This window comes from Cupressus sempervirens, chromosome 9 (assembly GCF_028749045.1).
Source record: "Cupressus sempervirens isolate cs-2001-9-10 chromosome 9, ASM2874904v1, whole genome shotgun sequence".
Classification (NCBI taxonomy): Eukaryota; Viridiplantae; Streptophyta; class Pinopsida; order Cupressales; family Cupressaceae; genus Cupressus; species Cupressus sempervirens.
Window position 1 is genome coordinate 526,010,496 of NC_143126.1, and position 19,104 is coordinate 526,029,599.

The window sequence follows — 19,104 nt, forward strand, 5'->3', positions numbered from 1 at the left end:
TCCGACCCTCAAATTAATAGAAAACCAATGCTTTCTCTCATGCCCGTCATGAAAACATTGGATTTCAGCCAATGCTAAAGATTAATAACCCACATAAAAGACCACATCAACATCACAATGGGACGCGTGTGACTAAAGCACCGCATGGAGGAAATCCTGTCAACCACCAGAAGAGTGGCACAAATAACAAACCCTGAATGTGAAAAGAAATTACTAAGATAAGTGAAACACTTCCAAAATGAATATCGTATCAAACATCAAAAAACATGATACGTTGGTATCATTTTCAACTTGGCCATAGATCAATCCTATAGATAGAACACAGTTGTTTAGTGCTCACGCTGAAATTGCTGTAATATTGATAGCCAAGCCTTAATAAAGATAATACATCGTAATATAGAAGTATGCAAAGCAGCAATTTCATCTAAATCGTGAACGTTCATACAATCTGCCACAATACACCATGAATGAATAAGAAAGAGCATCAGTCAAGTGACAAGTAGTAATATTCCTCAATAAAATGGAATATTATTTCATACATCGCAGATCATATTCCTTCAAACTACACCAGTAAGTACTCACCCGCCTTCTGCCAATTCCGATCGAACACGCTCCAAAAAATTTCGCTGATGCCAATATAAGGCACAGACAATAATAATATTTAATGAAAAACTTCAAAACTGTCATTGAGTTAAAGAAAAATTTCATATATTGTTCCCCTCCTAAGCATTGCTGCTTCTGCAGAAGACTCTACAATTCCAAAATTCAAGCTATTCTTTATCTGGGTTACATTGCCAACAAACATTTATGCAAGTGGCCGATGTTTATTGTTGCTCAAGACAGGCAGCTTCCATTGCCATTTTCTTCAATTTCCAAAAGAACGTCTCGATGAAAGAATTTCTCATGAAGGGCCTTGACACACTGTTCAGCCTCAGAGTCGTTAACAATCAAAGAAATATTTACCTGCAACAAAGAGTCAAGAAGTCAATAAATCCTAAGCATGGCTACCACAGACTTGCAATAAGACAACAAAAAATGAGGTCATTTGTCAGTAAGAATATCAGACCTTAGATGCTCCTTGAGAAATCATCTGTACATTTACTCCCTTGGACCTAAGCACACAGAATACCTGCAAATTCAAACAAAACTACAATATAAGAAACCATTGAGATGTTGCAGTGAATGCTGCTCGATAAGTTCATTTGTTAGCTTTGATCTTTTAATTAATAAAATTTTCATCCAGTCCTGTGATGTACTTTTCACTCGTCCCTTAAATAAATCTTATAAAGGCTTATTTCATTGGACCCTTCCAAGATTTCATTGAATACGTATATAAAGGATTTACAAGCACAACCTATCTGACCTAAAAGTTCTATGCAGTTATCCCATGAAGACAAAATATGCAAAATAAGAGCTTCAAATAAGAGATTAAACCTTCTCCAGTATGAGAGATGAACGTTGAACATTTCCAATTAAAGATATGATAGACCTATTCTGAACAAGATGCACGATAGCTATTTTTTCAAGTTCTTCAACCATTCGATCCAATTCCTGTCAAGTCAGATACATCAGGAGATATGCCCCAACAAAAACAAAAGTAGAAAACAAAATGTTTTCTATGTTTCTGCACATCAAGATTTATATACACCAACATGGAACAAACTTATGAACAGCAATCATTCCTAATTTTTCCAAGTTGATATGAAACTTCCATATATAGTCTCAGGATGTTCAATACATGACAAAAAAGGGGTTAAGACACAGGAGAGATACTACATACATCACAAACAACAGATAGACAAAATATGTATACAGTGAGTCATATTATGAAATTATCACGAGCATGGAATAAAAGCCATAAATTCAATGAAATAAAACAAAAGCCGGATGTGAAGGAAACACTATGCTGCTTACTATGCCTGAAAACAATCCAAACAATATAAAAACTAATCAAGAATCTCAGTTACCCTTTCCAATATCAACAAGAGCTAAAAATTAAATCACCATTGGTGTAGTGGGTTTGGCAACTTGAGATTAATATTCCAAACTTCACAATAAAAAGTCTAGTAGTAATAATCACAAAGCACAATCTCCTATGACAAAAAATGCACAAAACCTGATGAGGTCTTGCCTGCTTGATGAGGTCTCTACTCCAAATCTTTGATGGATCCAATGTGAGGGATATGCTGACTTCACTAGTGGCAACAACATCAACTGATATACCCAGTTCTTCAAATATAGAGAATACCTACATTAAATGGATAAATAGCATGAAAAGGTAGAAGCACTTTCTTAAACTCAGCAGCATTTAACGAAGCAATAATTTAAGCAACATTTAAATATGCAATGTATGATTTCTCCTATTAACTCACGTGTTATACAGCCTACCTTTGCAAGAAACCCAAATTGACCTAGCATGCGTGTGCTTACAATGTCGAGCATTGTAACATTGCGCTTCAACACAATGCTTGTCAGCAATGCCTGCAAGGTAAACACAATTCATATTAGAGGCACTTATGTGTAAATCTCTACATTTTCCCAAGGAAGCATAACAGAGATTCCTTTCATGTTCTAGCTACATCTGTTAATGCCATTCAATCTTAAATGTTTCTCTAAAACATCAAAAAATTAAAATATTCAATCTACCTTGCTCATATCTCTGTTTTTAGTGATAAGTGTGCCTGGAGCTTGTGGATTGTAAGAATTCTTGACCCTTACAGGAACATCACCCTCTCTTGCAGGCCGCATCGATTGTGGATGCAAAACCTAAAGGTAAATTACAAAAGTTATTAAAGAATTAGATTTTCTCATACAACTAAAAAACATCCTCAGAAGCTTGTCATCAATTAGTAGCATAAAAACCCAGTGTTTCAAATGCTGAACAGATATAAACCAAAGCATCATATCCCAGACATATAATAGACATTTCTCTAAGAAATTGTCTTATTTAAGAGTTCACAATTTTATCAAATCAAACTTCACCCAGCATACACATGGTCAGTTCCAACAGAAGAATAACAAATCCTAAATGGTGTTGGCAGCAGTTAAGATTATTTAAGGCCAATCCATTAGTACGAAGAAGAGATTAATGAAGGATGATCCACTATCAATATGAGTGGTTAATGGATACCAACCCATTAATAACAGTTAATTAAATCTAAGAATTAATTATGTTAACAAAGAGGTGTGGTTAAGAGGATGGATGAGATGCTACGGGAAGGGACCTGCCTCTTCCATTCTGTGGGAAAAGATATAAGGATAGACTCCAAGAAGGGAGGAAGAAGAAGGGATAATACAAGCAGCATCAGACAGAAAAACACAAATTAATCAGCAGCAGAAGGCAGTAACAAATCAGACCCTACAACAGCAATTTAGGGTAGTCATAACCTTCCTGGTTCCAAGTCCAATAGAAGGACATAAGGACATTCGGCCAGATACGATTTTTGAGCAAAAATAGTCAGACAAGAAAAAGGCCAGCGATTCCATAAGATGGAAGCAATCATAATATGCAGCAATTGATGTTTAAGGAAGTGTTTACAAGGCAGCAATAGAGGTTGATAAGGCGGTAAAGTCAAGCATAACAATTAGCAATCAAGCATTCAGAGATGGAAACATTAAGTTTGCTAAGGGTTGTAGACAAGAGTCATCACCTTTGAGTCAACACCTCCCTTTTATGCAATCGCCTCCCTTCATGTAGAGACCCAAGGATTCTAAATGGAAAGAGGGCCAGAAAAATAGGATTCAGATGCTAAGGGCAGACCAAGCAGAATAAATCCATTTGATAAAAGAGGTTGATCTAAGACATCAATCTGATATGAGAAATCAGACTTCAGATATGAATAGAGTTGTTGGCATTGCATCCATAATTCTGTATGGAACCTAAGAATTTATGCATTCAATCTGCCTGTGTGCAGTAATAGATAATAGTGCATTAGATACTCTGTTATATGCACTACCAGCTATTGATTGCAATATGGTTAAAACTTATATCAAGTGTTACATATGTGCATATATTTATTCCATAAAGATAAAGATAAAGATTAAATTTATTAATGTCCAATGAGTGACCACAAACAGGTCAAAGGGACTGAGGAAACATACAAAGGAAATCCGACAACAGGAACAGCAAATGGTTGCCAGAAACCAACCAAGAAAAGAGAGAGGGAACATATGAGTTGGAGAAGTTAAGATAGGGAGATGTGGTTTGCTGGCTCTTCTGAACTAAAATACACCACTCCAAGAGATGGAATTAGTCCATCATTTAACATGCCTGCATCTTGTGGGCCAAGAGGTCAATTGGTTGGATCAAGGGGGGAATTTGTCCATCAGTGGATATTCCTACTGCTTGTGGAATGTTTGACCCAAGAGGGGAAATGATCCATCATGGATAAATGTGCCACTTGTGGAATGTTTGACCCCGGGGCAGGGGAGTGGTGGGGAATTGCTTCTTTGCTGGATATTCCTGCTGCTTGTGGATTTTGTGACCTAAGGGGACGAATTGGTCCATTGTTGGATATTCCTGCCGCTTGTGGGATGGGGGCAAGTATGCCATATTGTGAATATGGCTTACTCTCAAGCTTAGTTGGACTGGGCAGTTTACTGGTGCCCTCTAGGAGCCAAGATGACTTTATGATGGGTTATATGATGGAAAACCTCACTTTGAAGAAAATACCAAGAAATTTCCATCAATGAGATTACTTATATCATATAATTATGTTTTTAACCCTAGGGAAAAGCAAAGTTTTATTGACAATTCTGTCCTAACCCTAGAATTTGATGTATTTTATGAGTTATTTCTAAATTATTGTCTAATCTGGTTGCAGGTTTCCATAACAGGGTTATCTTATCTTATTCTCGAGTAAGAAGTCTATCTCTAACTGTATTATACTCTTGTTCCACTTTGAGTTTGTGAATTTAAGGCAAATATAAGGTGAAGCCAAAAAGGGTACATTACACAAAGAAAAATGAACATATTCATGCAAGGAGGAATTTGAATAAGAATCAAACATGTGGGTTGACACTCCCTTGAAGTTACAATTTAAGAATTATTTGTCTCAATGGTGGGAGCATAATTTTGTAATTCAATTGTCAAAAGACACATCTTATGTTTCAGAAACATCAATTTACAAAATATTAAGGGCAGAATGACACAATAGAACACACATGAGGAAAGATTGGAAACATATTTGTCAGATCAAAACATGTATTAAACTGGACAATAAATCAACTTGAGCATTATAAATACATCCATGTAAGCAAGGAAACCTGTCTCTTTGAAGTGATCAGTACAATCTAGGTTCCAAGATGATTACAAGGTACGTGCAAGTATAGAAAAGAGTAAGCACCACAATTGGAGAGGAAAAATATGACTAAAACTGCCTCTGAAATTGGCAAAATAGAAAGAATATTTTTCTCTGATCTACAAAACAAAGCTTAAAAGTCTTCCAAAACCCAAGCCAGCAAATCCCCATTCCATTCTAATATAATCATGTGTTAACATCTCACAAGTTAGAAAATCCATACAAAAGAATAACAGATGCAATATTTTCTGCTACATACAGAATAAGATGGAACTCTTAACAACAAGTACCCTCAAGGATGCCAACCATTTCAGCACTAATTTGAAGGTCATTCCAACAAAACCAGTGGAAAAGGGAACGGTCAAATCAAACCTAGAAGGTAAGACTGTCCCAGTTATGTAGGATAAAAGAAACTGTACTGCGATCACCTGTAAACTCATTGCAAAGCAATGACGAAAAATCGGGGCAGCCCTGCGCTTAAAATAGCAAGATCCAACACAAAGTAAGCACTCAAAAAAAGCCATGGTACAATTATGAAAGTGTCACATTCATTTGAAATTTCAACTTCAAATGTAGTGAAAAGGTCATCTTGATGGTACAAGAAGTTTGTGACCAGTAAAAAAGAATTGCTTTCAATCCGGCCAGATCAAAAAATTTATTTTAGTCCACAAACTCTTTTTGGCTATAGCCATCCTAGGAGAAAATTTGAGCACCCATAAACAGTCTTGGATCAATCAAATTAATTGTACCAACTTAAGACTCTACAATGATATAATTGATGCAGGTGGATTCTCAAAATACAACTGAATAATACCAGCAAGCTCATTCACATGGCTTGTAGTAATGCCGATTAACATCTTTTGGTCTGCAATAATTAGGATATTTTCAAAAGGTCCACAATAGTTCAAAGGTCATCATTCCATCTCCACTGGATTTTGCGCACACACTTCTAGTGGGATAGGGCGATCTATGTAGATCAGGCATTAACCATCCAAGTGCACAAAAAAACTTGTGTGATCTTCCTCATTGAATTTATTAGCATTACAACCACCTAAAGACCAAAACATCAAGTTCTACATATGGAGAGTGACACTAGCTTTATCCTTAACTTTAGAGGTCAGATACACCCTGGTATGACATTGCTAAGCTTGACTGTCAAAAGGTAAAGAATCATAGAGAAGATCAATCATTTCAACTCTTGTAACAGTCCACAGAGGCCATCATGATATTGTTTAACTTATTCATTGTAGATAAAGAGTCACAAGGAAGCTCAATTGTTTCAACTTTCACAACATGTAATATCCCATTTTTTTTGGAGGAGTTAATTATAAAGTTATCGATTACAAGGTAACTTTATTAAAAAAATAAAAATAAAAATCTTCTAGAGGTTGCTAGAAGAAGCGGAGAAAAAATTTTTAAAAAAAAGGAGGCCGACCTATCAAAGAAAAGAATAAATAGGCATTGAGGGCTCATTGCCTATCATCGAGATTTATTATTGATTTTTACTTATGTGCGTTGTGGAGCCTAGGGTTTCTACAAATAGTCACAATTGGCCATTGAGAACGAAAACTCTCAATTGGTACGCAATTTTGAGGGTGTGAGAGATCACCTGAATTATTGCAGCTGGGGGAATGATATTTCAATCCTTTCATTTGTGCTTAATTGCTGATTTGGAGTTTCCAGTGGAGTTGCACTTTCACCATATCATCTACAGCATTCAGTCTCCACCATTTGATCAATCCAGGTTCTTTATTTCAATCTGTAGTTGGAACAAGTTCTCAATTGTATACAGCCAGTTAGGGTTTCTTTGTAATCTGCTATGTCATAATGTTTTGGTGCTGAAATTTGCCATATCATTTGTAAAAACATTTGATTTTCATTGAATGGATACATTGGCACTATTGTTCCTTTTATTCCAGCAATATATTTTAGCAGTGTATTAAATTTAGGGTTTGTTTAGTGGCCTACTAGTACGGGTCATTACACAACATCTCTTTAGTCTTTTGCTTTGTAACATTGTGTCTACTTATTTGTTTCATTAATATGATAAATGGATATCACATGTTATAGCACAGATGTACATAATGAAAGATAGGCAGGCATGCATCTTACTCAAGAGTGTGACCTGTACAGATTAGACAAATCAACAAAAAAGTTAGTTAAACTTCTATTATCATTATGCTGTTCTCCCTAACCATGACCTATAATTATTACTATTTCTTCTGCTAATTATAAATCAAAAATTGATGAAAATCATAACTTCCTAAATAACCTAAGATTCCAATAGATCATTGTCATCCGCTACTGTCACTTCTTCCGCTAGGGAAAAGCCATTCACTATGCTGTCATAATGACTAGTTTTTTATGCCAGACTTTTGCTTACAAGGCTCAGTTCCAGATTTGGAAACACAATAAAAATACAATTGTCAATTTCCCAAAATTGGCTAGGAATCAATAACAAGACAATAAAACTTGTCAGATCTGTCAACCAGTTGCAGACAATAATAAGAGAATAACACAAAATGAGATACACAATTTTATGGCGTCTTAAAAAATAGTTAACTGAAGATTTTACTTACTTACCCCTAAACTAACAACTCAAATCAATGGGAAAAAGGGCAACTACAAAAATCAACTAAGGGAAATTGTTATTCCCCTCACCTAACAAAAATTCAGATATCTTAAACAGACTTCTAATCTCACCAATGGGAAAATAACAACCCAATTCTCAAATATAAGATGCAATCAAATTCAAGAATCATCACCACATATATAAATCGGTGATAATAACTTAAATCGATAAAGTTACAAAACCTTCCATCTAGTATCAGTCAACAAATGTCGCCAGACTGTTTTGGTTCATCGCGTCTCCTATTCCCAATGATCAACATCTTGCATGTATTTTTTACTATGAAGCCCAAAACAAAATTCAGGTCAGTGGATAGTCAAACTGATGCACAGCTAAAAGTTGCCCAATATCAATATTATAAATAGGACAATAAACTTGTCAAACATTAATCCAACCTGGAATCATGTTGACAGAAAATAAATCCCAAAATGATTGAGATAAACTTGTCTGAATAAATAAGCACTGCCATCAACCATTAATCACCATTTGATTTATAACCAATTCAACTTAACATTCTGTTTTGTGATGACATGTTAGTTTTAAAACTTGAACCTTTCAATGCAACATAAAATGGAAGCAGATATGTCGTAAAAGCACCGTTCAAATTATAGAAAGAAGATCTCTTTAAACTAACAACTATCCTGAACTTCACAATATGTACTTATTTACAAACTTTGTCAGTGTTCTATGGGATTATTGTGAATTAGTAACACAATAAAGAAAACATTCTTTTTGTTTTTGTAATTGAGAGCACAAAGCAATTTAGCACATCAACACTAGATATGAGATTGCCGGATTTTTTGACTGAAAGAAATCTCTATTGTTTCACATTCATACTGTTTAGTTTAGAACTTTAGAGCAGAGACTAAACAATGCAAGTATACATACAGATTCATATAATTAAAACACCTTAACACGACATTGCAGTAAATTAATATAGGGATTAGTACAAAGCCACGATCTACACCTTCAAACCAATCCCCGGTAAAAAGCTTGCAAATTCACCTAAGAAATTTAGCCCTTTGTATGCATAACAAGACATCTCAATCAGAGTAACGAGACTCACCCCAAGTCAGCAGGTCGAGTTATGCTTGCTGAGTCAAATTGACCCGTGACCTTGGCTTGCTACGTCAAGTTAAGTGACTTGCCTAACTTGTGAGTCACGGGACACGACAGTCGTGACCCGGCCGCAGCAAGCAAGTTGGAGTTGACAAATTTATTTTTTTTAAATAGTTGCTTTTAAAAAAAAAAAATTGTCTTTCTTTTCCTTATAACCCTAAAAGCGCTTTCATAACACTATTGTGAGAAGAAGAAAGAGAGAGAAAGGAAGAAAGAGAAATAGAGTGCCATTGTTTTGCAACCAGCTGAAAGGAAGAGGAGAAAAGCTTGCATTTGTGGCATTGGAGCAGCTATATACTTGCCTTTACATCATCAAGGAGTTTATAGGAGCTCTTCTCAACACTTATCAACTCATTTCAAAGAGATAAGAGTTGATTTTTTGAATTTAGATAAAAAAAATTCTCTATGCTTATGGGTTTTTTGGATTATTTTTTTCTATACATTTATGGGTTTTGTTTTACTTTAGATCTTCACAAAATACAATGCTTAAATGGTAGTTTTGGTCTAAAATGTCTTATTGCAGCAACCTTGACATTCCTCCTTACTCATAATGGTTCCTCCAGCTAAAAAACCCAAGCTCTCTAAAGGCAATAAAAAAGACGAGTGCTGGAAATACACCATAGACTTTCTGGGTAGAGGTACAATTCAAACAAAATGCTTATTTTGTAAGACCATTAATAGTGGGGGAAAAGATAGATTGAAATACCATATTACTGGCATATAGGGTCATGATGTTGAGCCTTGTAAAGTTGCAACTACTGAGGCTCAACGTTTTTGTTATGTTGCCTTAGAAAAATATGAACAAGAAAAGAAATTAAAACTAAAACAATTAGCAGAGTTAGCTCAGATTGGTTCCATTTCCCATCCACCCTCCTCTAGAACTACTTATGTATCTACATTTACACCCCTAGGTTCAATTGGTTGTGTTGGAGAAAGTTCTTCCCTTCCCCCTTATCGTCCTAGTGCTTCTACTAGTGCTACTACTTCTACATCTATTCATGGCACTACTAGTGGCGCTGCCCCTGATAGTAGTATTGGCATTACCTTTCGTCCTAGAGTCAAAAAATCTAGGTTGGACAATTCTTTTGTACCACATTCCACTCTTGGTGCACAACCCTCACTTGAGCGCTTAGGCAGGAATAGGGAGATCCATTAAGCTGGAAGAAGAGCAATTTGCAAGATTTGGTTTTTTTGCAACATTCCATTTATAGCAGCCAATTAGTTCAACCTCATCTATATTTGATTGTTTTAAGTTTTAAGTTTTAAGTTTTACTTTTAATTTTTTAAATTCAACTTTGAAAATAAAATTTTATAATTTTTACTTGATGTTGAAATATTCTAATTTAGGACTCCTTATTGGCAAGGTATTATTGATGCGGTTTTCATCTGTGGTGTGGGGTTTAAAGCCCCCACTAAAGATGAGTTGGGCGGCCCCCTCTTACTAGAAATGGTTGAGAAGATGAAACTTGAGTTGGAGGACCATAAAAAGCTTTGGAGCCAAAGGGGATGTACCATTATGACGGATGGATGGACAAATAAGAGGAATAGGACTCTCCTAAATTTTCTTGTTTCTGCAGAGGTAATTCATCATCCTCTACTACTCAAAGTCTAAAATTTAATGTTTTATTGATTATTCAATGATTATTATTTTATTTTATTTTCACTTTTAGGATCCCCCATGTTTTTGAAGTCCATAGATGCTTCTTTACATGTCAAAAATGCAAAATACTTGTGTGAGGCTATTGAGGTCATAAGAAAGGTGGGGGAAGAGAATGGTGTTGAGGAGGTCATAAGCGAGGTGGGGGAAGAGAATGGTGCCCAGGTGGTGACTGATAATGCAGCTAATTATGTTCTTGCAGGTAAAATTTTAGCTTTTAAGTTTCTAAATTTTTTATTTTAAATTTTGAAAATTATAATTTTTTTAACACATCTAAATTTTAATTGTTTACTAACTAATTTAAAATTGCTGCAGGAAAACTTCTGATGGAGATGTTGAAAATGGTAGCTATGATAGAGATCTTTATCTCTCAAAATATGGGTGTTATTACCATTGTTGTCACCTTCAACTAAAAAGGACACTTATGTTTAATGTGTAATATTAGATGTAAATGACATGTGACATTCACATGCATTGAGGCATGAATATTCGAAGAGTTATAATTAATTATAGGAGTCATGGGAATCTCAAGAGATCTTTCAGCTATAATGTGAAGAGTCTCTCCTATTGTTATATATTCGCATCAAGCAAAGGATATTGTATGCTTGAACATTTCATTACCAATAAAGATATATTTGTGTTGTGTGGCTGGGTTTTTCCCTTCATTCTCAAAGGGTTTTCCCAGGATAATTCTGTTGTTTATTGGTTAGGTTTTGACTCCTTCTTACCACTACTTATCACCATTGATTTCTGGGCTTTAGATTTAACATGGTATCAGTGCTAGCCTAGATAACAGCTTAGAAAGGTTAACATTTTTTTCTTTATTGTGTCTTTAGATATTTATTGGCCAGGCACGATTGAAAGTTTTATGGGTTCTTGCATGGTGTTTTGAATGAACAACAACATAAGCTAACAGTCAAACCTGTGAGAAATGTGTCACTATCAATTGATGACGCTATCAAATGGCAATAATGATAGCTAAGGCGCTTCTGCAAAATCCATGCTATCTATTTTTGTGTGCATGGTGATTGCTTCTTTTGAATGTTTACCTTGATCATGATCTCATAGTTATGTGAAAACATGAATTTTGTATTGGTAGTTTAGCTTACTAAATCTGGCTTTGAAGTTGCAGGATCACATGTTTTATTGGATTGTGTCAGTGAATATGAAATTATCATTCTGAGTCTTTGATTATCTTTGATAGCTATCGATGGTTTCCTTGTTCAGATTTCCCTCTGGAAACTATGTGTGTTTGTTTTCTATGGCTTGAAGTTCTCCTTCTCTCCTTTTTTTTCTGTGTTGTTCATTTTTTTTTTGCAGTTCATTGTGGAGAAAAGCCTGAGCACTAAGTTCAAATACATTTTATTCTAATCTGCATCTATCTGCAGAATTGGTGAAGTAAAGAAATGCTTCAAGCATGAAAGACTATTCATTTCAGATATGTTCCTACATACTCATCTCAGGGATGTGGAAGGATGATTGCATTGTGAGCTATTTGTTGTCATCTAACGTCTTGCCAGGTTCATGTGCCAATTTTTCTTTTGTATTTGTTAATATTTCTATATTATTGTTTGTATCATGACATCCTTGACAATTGTCTATAGAGACTATCGATTTTTTTGTCCTCATCGGTTACAAATATTATCATTCTTGGTCCTTGCCAGCTCATCTTTGGTTATGATTATCGAGGATTAGCTCGCATGGCAAAGTGCTCATTACGCATGCAAGAGGTATGGTTGCTACATTTTTAATAGTTAGGCAGTGTGTTTTGGTAAGTTTTTTGTCTTCTGTGTACAACACTTCAATTGCATTGAGGTGTCGTGTGTCTGCATGACATTTTTTGTCTCTTCATTTGCATTGATTGTCTCAAGTTTTCATTTAAACTTAATGTTCATAGTCAGACCTTTTCCTTATTTTCAACACTGTGAGTGTTGTCATTCATCAGAAAAGATCTCGGGTCATTTTGTGCGTTCAGTTGTATGGTAATTGACGAGAAACTGGTTGTAAGATTTGACTGCCTAGTAGTAGATGTTGCAGAGGGGGGGTCTTTATAATATCTCTACCTTTCCTATATATGGTTTTTAATGGTGGTTGTTTTATTTGAGACTCTTGTTCATGATATGACTATTGTTCTTAATGTTTTGGGACATGCATGATCTGCATGATTTCGAAAGCAAATATGTTTGAAAGACGTCAAGTAAAGAATTGGGATTAAAATGGAGAATCTATATAAAAAGCCATTGAAATCAGCAATATGTGTCTTGTGAGTTCCGGATTTTGATGCATTGAATAAAGTTGCAGAGGAAGGCCTATCAAAAGTTAATAAAGCTAATAATAACATTGGGGGAAATCAAAGGGCTAAGCTTTTCTTCCTTGAATATTGATCTGATTAGTGTAGGTTATTTTATAATTATGAAGTTGTAGAAAGAGAATAATGGTTTCTCACCAACATAGAGATAGAGGAAAAATATTTTTATATAGATCATAATGTTTTGAAATAGTATGTTGATTTTTGTCTCTTGGTTGTAGGATGCAACAAGATGTATTAAGATGAGAGTGTTGCTTTGCATCCGAAGGGAAATGTTTCAGCTTGAGAGGGAGATTTCTTTTGCTGTTTTCTAATGATCAAAATAGTCTTCAATTAATCTTTATGATAAATTCGTTTAATCTCTCTTTGTTGCAGGATGCAACAAGAAAGGCAATAGGTTGCTCTGGGAGATGTTGAACTTAGAGGGAGATTTTAGCTTTAGAGGTAGGCTTCATAATTAAGAGGAAGTGCTTAAGAAATCCCCTTCATTCTCATTTATGATTGTGATACTTGTGTTATCTATAAATTTGAGACTTAAATAGAACCAAGTCTTGCTTTTATTATGCCTATCTCTATTCTTGTGTGAATAAATGAGATTGTAAGATTGGCTATGATAATTCTTTCACTATGCAATAGTGAACATCATGTTGAGAGAGTCCATGATGTCATCACATTGAGAGATTCCATGATGGGAGTTGGATGTCATGTTGAAAGATTCCCTGACAGCTCACGTTATGAGAGTCCGTGAATAAAGGCTTAGCTGTGACTCTTACAAATCCTTTCATGTTGAGTATTCTATGAATATGAGTAATTGTTATAGGTTTTCATGTTGAGTGATTCCATGAATATGACTCATTATTACAAGTTTTCATACTGAGTAACTCCATGAATTATGTTTTGAATTCGTATGATCAGAATTTATCGTTGAAATTTTTTGGTTGCAGCTTTGTGTAACCGTTCAGCTAAAGATCTCTCTCTGGCTAAGAGGGAGTGTTGAAGATGGTAGCTGTAATAGAGATCTTTATCTCTCAAAATTTGGATGTTATTACTGTTATTGTCACCTTCAACTGAAAAGGACACTTATGTTTAATGTGTAATATTAAATGCAAATGACATGTGTCATTCACATGTATCGAGGCATGAATATTTGAAGAGTTATGATTAATTATAGGAGTTATGGGAATCTCAAGAGACCTTTCGGTTATAATGTGAAGAGTCTCATATTTTATATATTCGCATCAAGCAAAGGATATTGTACACTTGAACATTTCATTATCAATAAAGATATATTTGTGTTGTGTGGTTGGGTTTTTCGAGAATAATTCTGGTGTTTATTGGTTTGATTTTGGCTCCTTCTTACTGCTGCTTATCACCGTTGATTTCTAGGCTTTAGATTTAACAAGAGAGACACCCAAGAATCTTTTGGACTCCATGTGCAGCCCATTGCCTCGACCTCATATTAGAAGATATTGGCAAGATTGAATGGGTGAAATCATGTCGCGGTAAGGCCAAAAATCTTTGCAAGTTCATCTATAATCATACCTTGGTCCTCAGCATTATGAGGGAATACACGGAGGGAAAGGACTTGGCTCATCCCGGTATCACAAGATTTGCCTCTAATTTTATCACACTAAAATCTTTGTTGAGTTCAAGGTTACCTTTGAGGTAAATGTTTGTTAGTCCACAATGGACTTCCTCGACCTTTGCCACAACCCCTACAGGGATAGATGCAACAAAATGCATTCATGATGAAGAAGGTTTTTGGGAGCCATGTAAGGAGATTGCGGAGGTGATTTATATTTTAAAAGCTTAGGTCTTAATTTATAAATTAATTTATCTCATACATATTTTTATTTTATTTTCATTGTGCAACTTTGCAATGTTTCATCGTTCACTAAATTGTTTTGTAGTTTAATTGTTTTGTAGATCATTGAGCCCCTTGTAGCCCTCCTAGGAGTTGTTGACAGGGAGAAGCCCGCTATGGGCTACATATATGAGGGCATGGATAGGGCCAAGGAGGTTACTAGAGCCAAATATGTAGGAGTTGAGGACAAGTATGGCCCTATTTGGGACATAATTGATAAGAGATGGCAAAATAAGCTTCATAGACCCATCCATGCAATAGCATATTACCTCAATCTGGCATACCATTTCCATGATGATTTCAAGGCAGATGAGGAGGTTCTTAGTGGCCTATACAGTGTGATATCGAAAATGGCCACTAATGCCACAAATATATTGCGTGAGATGGATGCCTATAATAATGCAACAGGGCCCAATTTTTCAGGTGAAATTTGCAAAGGTCGTACAAAATTGCAGCCAGGTAAAAATTGCAACTTAAACCTTATACAATATGCAGTGATGCACATATATACTATCTAGTTTCTAACTTTCTAGCTTTAAAGGTTGAAATGAGACTAATATTTTTTTCTTTTCCTTTTCCAACGTTCAAATAGATGGTGGCAAATGTTTGGGCCTTCAACCAAAAACCTTCAACAAATCACCATCCGCATATTGAGCCAGCCAAGTAGCGCTTCTAGATGTGAGCGCAACTAGAGCATGTTCGAGCACACCCACTCGAAGAGGCATAACAGGTTCTCTATGAAAAAAATGAATAAACTAGTCTTTGTGCATCACAACCCGCACATTATGACTAGGGAGATTTTGGATAGTGACACCTCTCTGATTACTATAGACGAGGTTGATCTAGAATCTGAGTGGATTACTGAGGCTACTGATCCTGTTTTTGATGATGAGGACCTAGATCGGGTTGACGAGGAAAACAGAGATCTTGAGGTCGTGGCTATGGCAACAGAGGAGCAGAGAGCTATAGTTGATCCTTGTGGCACCTCACAGGCACTGGCAAAGACTACAGTTGATCCTAGAGGCATCTCAAAGGCTGAGGCTATGGCTAGTCAGTCATCCAGGACCTACCTTAGACGCCTTACTAAGAGGCATATTATAGATTAACTAAGGCTGAGGATGAGGACTAGGCGCCATAGTCATAATCTTGTTTTAACTTTTTGTTTAACATATGATTGGAACATTGATGATGACTATTGATGTGATGGATTTCATGGATTTGATATACATTTTGATGGGTTTCATGGATATTATATATCTATGTTTTCTATTTCCTTCAGCTACTATTTAGTATTTAGCAATTTACCTTTGTACTTATGTAATCGATGTATGTTTAAGTATGTGATTAAATTACCTTCGATTTCATGATGTTGTTGTCTTTAAGCTTTATTTAATAATGGGTGCATGGAGTGTTCTTTAAATCCTAAAAAATCTCAAAATTTCAAGGGTTTTATCACTTTGCCGAGTCATTGGCGAGTCTGAGCCAAGTCATGAGTCGAGTTACCCTTGCTAAGTCTGAGTCGAGTCACGAGTCGAGTTACCCTTGCCGAGTCCGAGTCTCATTACTTTGATCTCAATAAACATTTTAAGTGAGATGGATGTTATGAATTTCATTGAGTTAATGATAAATGTTGGACAGCAGTAACATTCAATCCTCGATGAACAACAATTTTAACACTATGCAAACCCAATTACCATTCCCAATGACGTACAAATTAGCCTTTATTTATATTGTATTAAAAAGCTATTGATGAATATAAATAAAAAGCTAATCGCTACTTCTACTCTAAAAATAATTTGTTGCATGGAATGCAATTTTTATTATAAAATTCTATCCTCTAATATTAAAATAAAATTTTGCAACCTCCAATTAAATTGTAGATTGGATTTATTATGAAGTATGACTTTATGTTCAAATCTCTCGCATGGCAACACATCTAAAAATAGCTTGCTCAGAGGTATAATATGCAAATGGTAAGAATAGCAGAATCTCCCCATGTTAAAATAGCAAGGGCTATGAATAGCTGCAACTAAAAATAGATATCCAATTTATGCTATTTTCTTCACACACAAAAAAAACACAGCCAAAAATAGACTTATGAGTGGGCGACTCTAAATCACTTCGATGATTCTACAAATATTCCCCTAATCATGACTAATACACTAAAAAATCTAGAGAAATTACCTCGACATTTTAAATGCCTTTGATAAGCATACACTTTCACTTTACATACACTCATGAGCAACCCTATAAAGAGCCTTGATAAATTTACTCTGACATTTTGGATCTCTTTGATTAGCACATACTTTGAAATACACACACCAATATACTTGAAAACAAATATTAAATTCCCACTTTTAGTTTTTCTTGTATAGATATGTAAAACAATTAATAACATAATTTTTGAAATTTGGAAAGATCCCTATGATGAGGTGCACACAAGACACATTTTTACCCTATGATTTTTTCAATATTTGATTTCTCCTTTACTAAGATGCACCCATGCCCTTCGGCAACCACAATGGGTTTGAAGTTGGTTTGAATTTTACTTATCGAGGTGTATCCTTCATCCCAAGCACACACCTAAAAATTGAGCATTAAGTTTTCAAAATAAACTTGCCTCTTTTATGAGGCATGTCCACCAAACCAAACATGCACCTAACAAGTGATGACATAGTTTGACAAAAATTATTCTCTTTGCATATGTGCACTCTTTCCTATAGGTGCTCACCTAAGAAGGCTAGAGCTGATTAATCTTGCAAATAAGATCCTATATAATTTATTAAAGGACTGCAACGAAAAAGTAAGCAAATAGAGAATAGCATCACTAGGTCTCAATGGCTTGAGTATGCAAAGATGTTATATGAGCGTGAACAAGGTGAACAAAGTCCTCCGATAATCAATGTCACAACTGAAATTTTCAATATTGAAGATATTAATCAAGGCACAAACAGGTTGGCTGGGGGAAAAGTACAAGATATCCAACTGCAAGTTGAACATTTAAAATAGGGAATTGATATTCTTGCACCTCATATCAATCATACCTTCAATGATGTTAATAAAGAGGGATTTCTCGAAAACTAGACAATTGGAGTTGTGAAACCCCTTCACAAAAGCAATGACATAAATAACCCATCAAATTGCCAAACTACATGGTTAATCCCCTCCTTTTGAAGCTCTTTGGTAGCATGGTAGAACAAAAAATCACCAGATGGGCAGAAATAGAAGGTTAAAGGGCTAAGGGGCAGGCTCATTTTAGAGCAAAACATTCCACTATCCATCATGGTGTTACCCTTAGAATCTTTGTTGGAAAATTATGGTACACCCAAGCTGTAGAGGCCTATTGCTATTTTGTAGACTTCAAAAAGGCCTTTCACATGATACCATGCGACAAGCTTTGGGATAGAATGGGAGAACAAGATATTCCTAAGGAGGATGGTGTTGTGGTACATAGACTTTATGGGCAAGTCAAGGCTATGATCAGAAGCATAGATGGGATGTTAGAATGCTTTGGTAGAGATATTGAGGCCAAACAAGGGTGCCCACTTTCTCCAACCTCGTTTGGGCTCTATAGTAATAAGTCAGAAGAATGGCTAAACAAAACAAAAGGAAAGGAAGTCCAGTTCGCTAATTATGTGATAAAACAACTTCTCTATGCAGACGATCTCATTTTATTTGCCAAAGTAGCAATGCAATGAGAGAACACTTTAAGATTTTTGAAATCTTTTATCACGAGGTTTCGACACAATTTAACACCAGTAAAACCGAAGTGATGATCTGCTCTTTGAAAAGAAATAGGAAGACTCCAAACATGCTCCTTTTTTAGAGGAAATTCACTGGAGATTGTGAATGAGTTCAAGTATCTGGGAATTAATTTTCAGAACAAACTGAGTGGGAAACAGGCAAAACAAGAACTCAAGGGGGTTGGAAAGCAGTGTAATCCTTAGAAAATAGGTGTAGGATTGTTGAGTTGTGAAATTAGAAGACCAAGAAAATGTTGTTTGGGTTTTGGTCACCCTAATGATCCTTAATAGATGTGAAATTTGGAGCAGCAGCATGTCAAATCAGAAATGGAAACAAGTAAAATAATTTGGAAACATCTTATCATCAGAAGCCTCAAAACTAAAACAACAATACCTTATTGGATCTTATTGGCACAAACAGGCATCTTCCCATTAGAGGCTTTGGCAATAATTTGATTGTTGAGTTATATAAAGAAAACCCAAA

At 35.4% G+C, this 19,104-nt stretch overlaps 1 protein-coding gene across 4 annotated transcripts in view; it reads right to left on the bottom strand.

Moving 5' to 3' along the window:
- Window positions 1-449: 449 nt before the first annotated feature.
- Window positions 450-19,104, bottom strand: part of LOC149539666 (aspartokinase 1, chloroplastic-like) — a 93,061-nt gene continuing 74,406 nt past the window's right edge. For 2 of the 4 annotated variants that reach the window (XM_089800888.1, XM_089800890.1), the window contains exons 10-15: window positions 2,647-2,766; window positions 2,389-2,481; window positions 2,132-2,248; window positions 1,435-1,551; window positions 1,067-1,129; window positions 450-963 (exon numbers count right to left, since the gene is read on the bottom strand). In XM_089800888.1, the coding sequence (XP_089657014.1) occupies window positions 835-963; window positions 1,067-1,129; window positions 1,435-1,551; window positions 2,132-2,248; window positions 2,389-2,481; window positions 2,647-2,766 (639 nt within the window). In that variant the 3' untranslated portion in view covers window positions 450-834. Of the gene's footprint in view, window positions 964-1,066; window positions 1,130-1,434; window positions 1,552-2,116; window positions 2,249-2,388; window positions 2,482-2,646; window positions 2,767-19,104 lie in introns of all 4 variants that reach the window. The other 2 variants (XM_089800889.1, XM_089800887.1) reach the window with 1 other exon arrangement.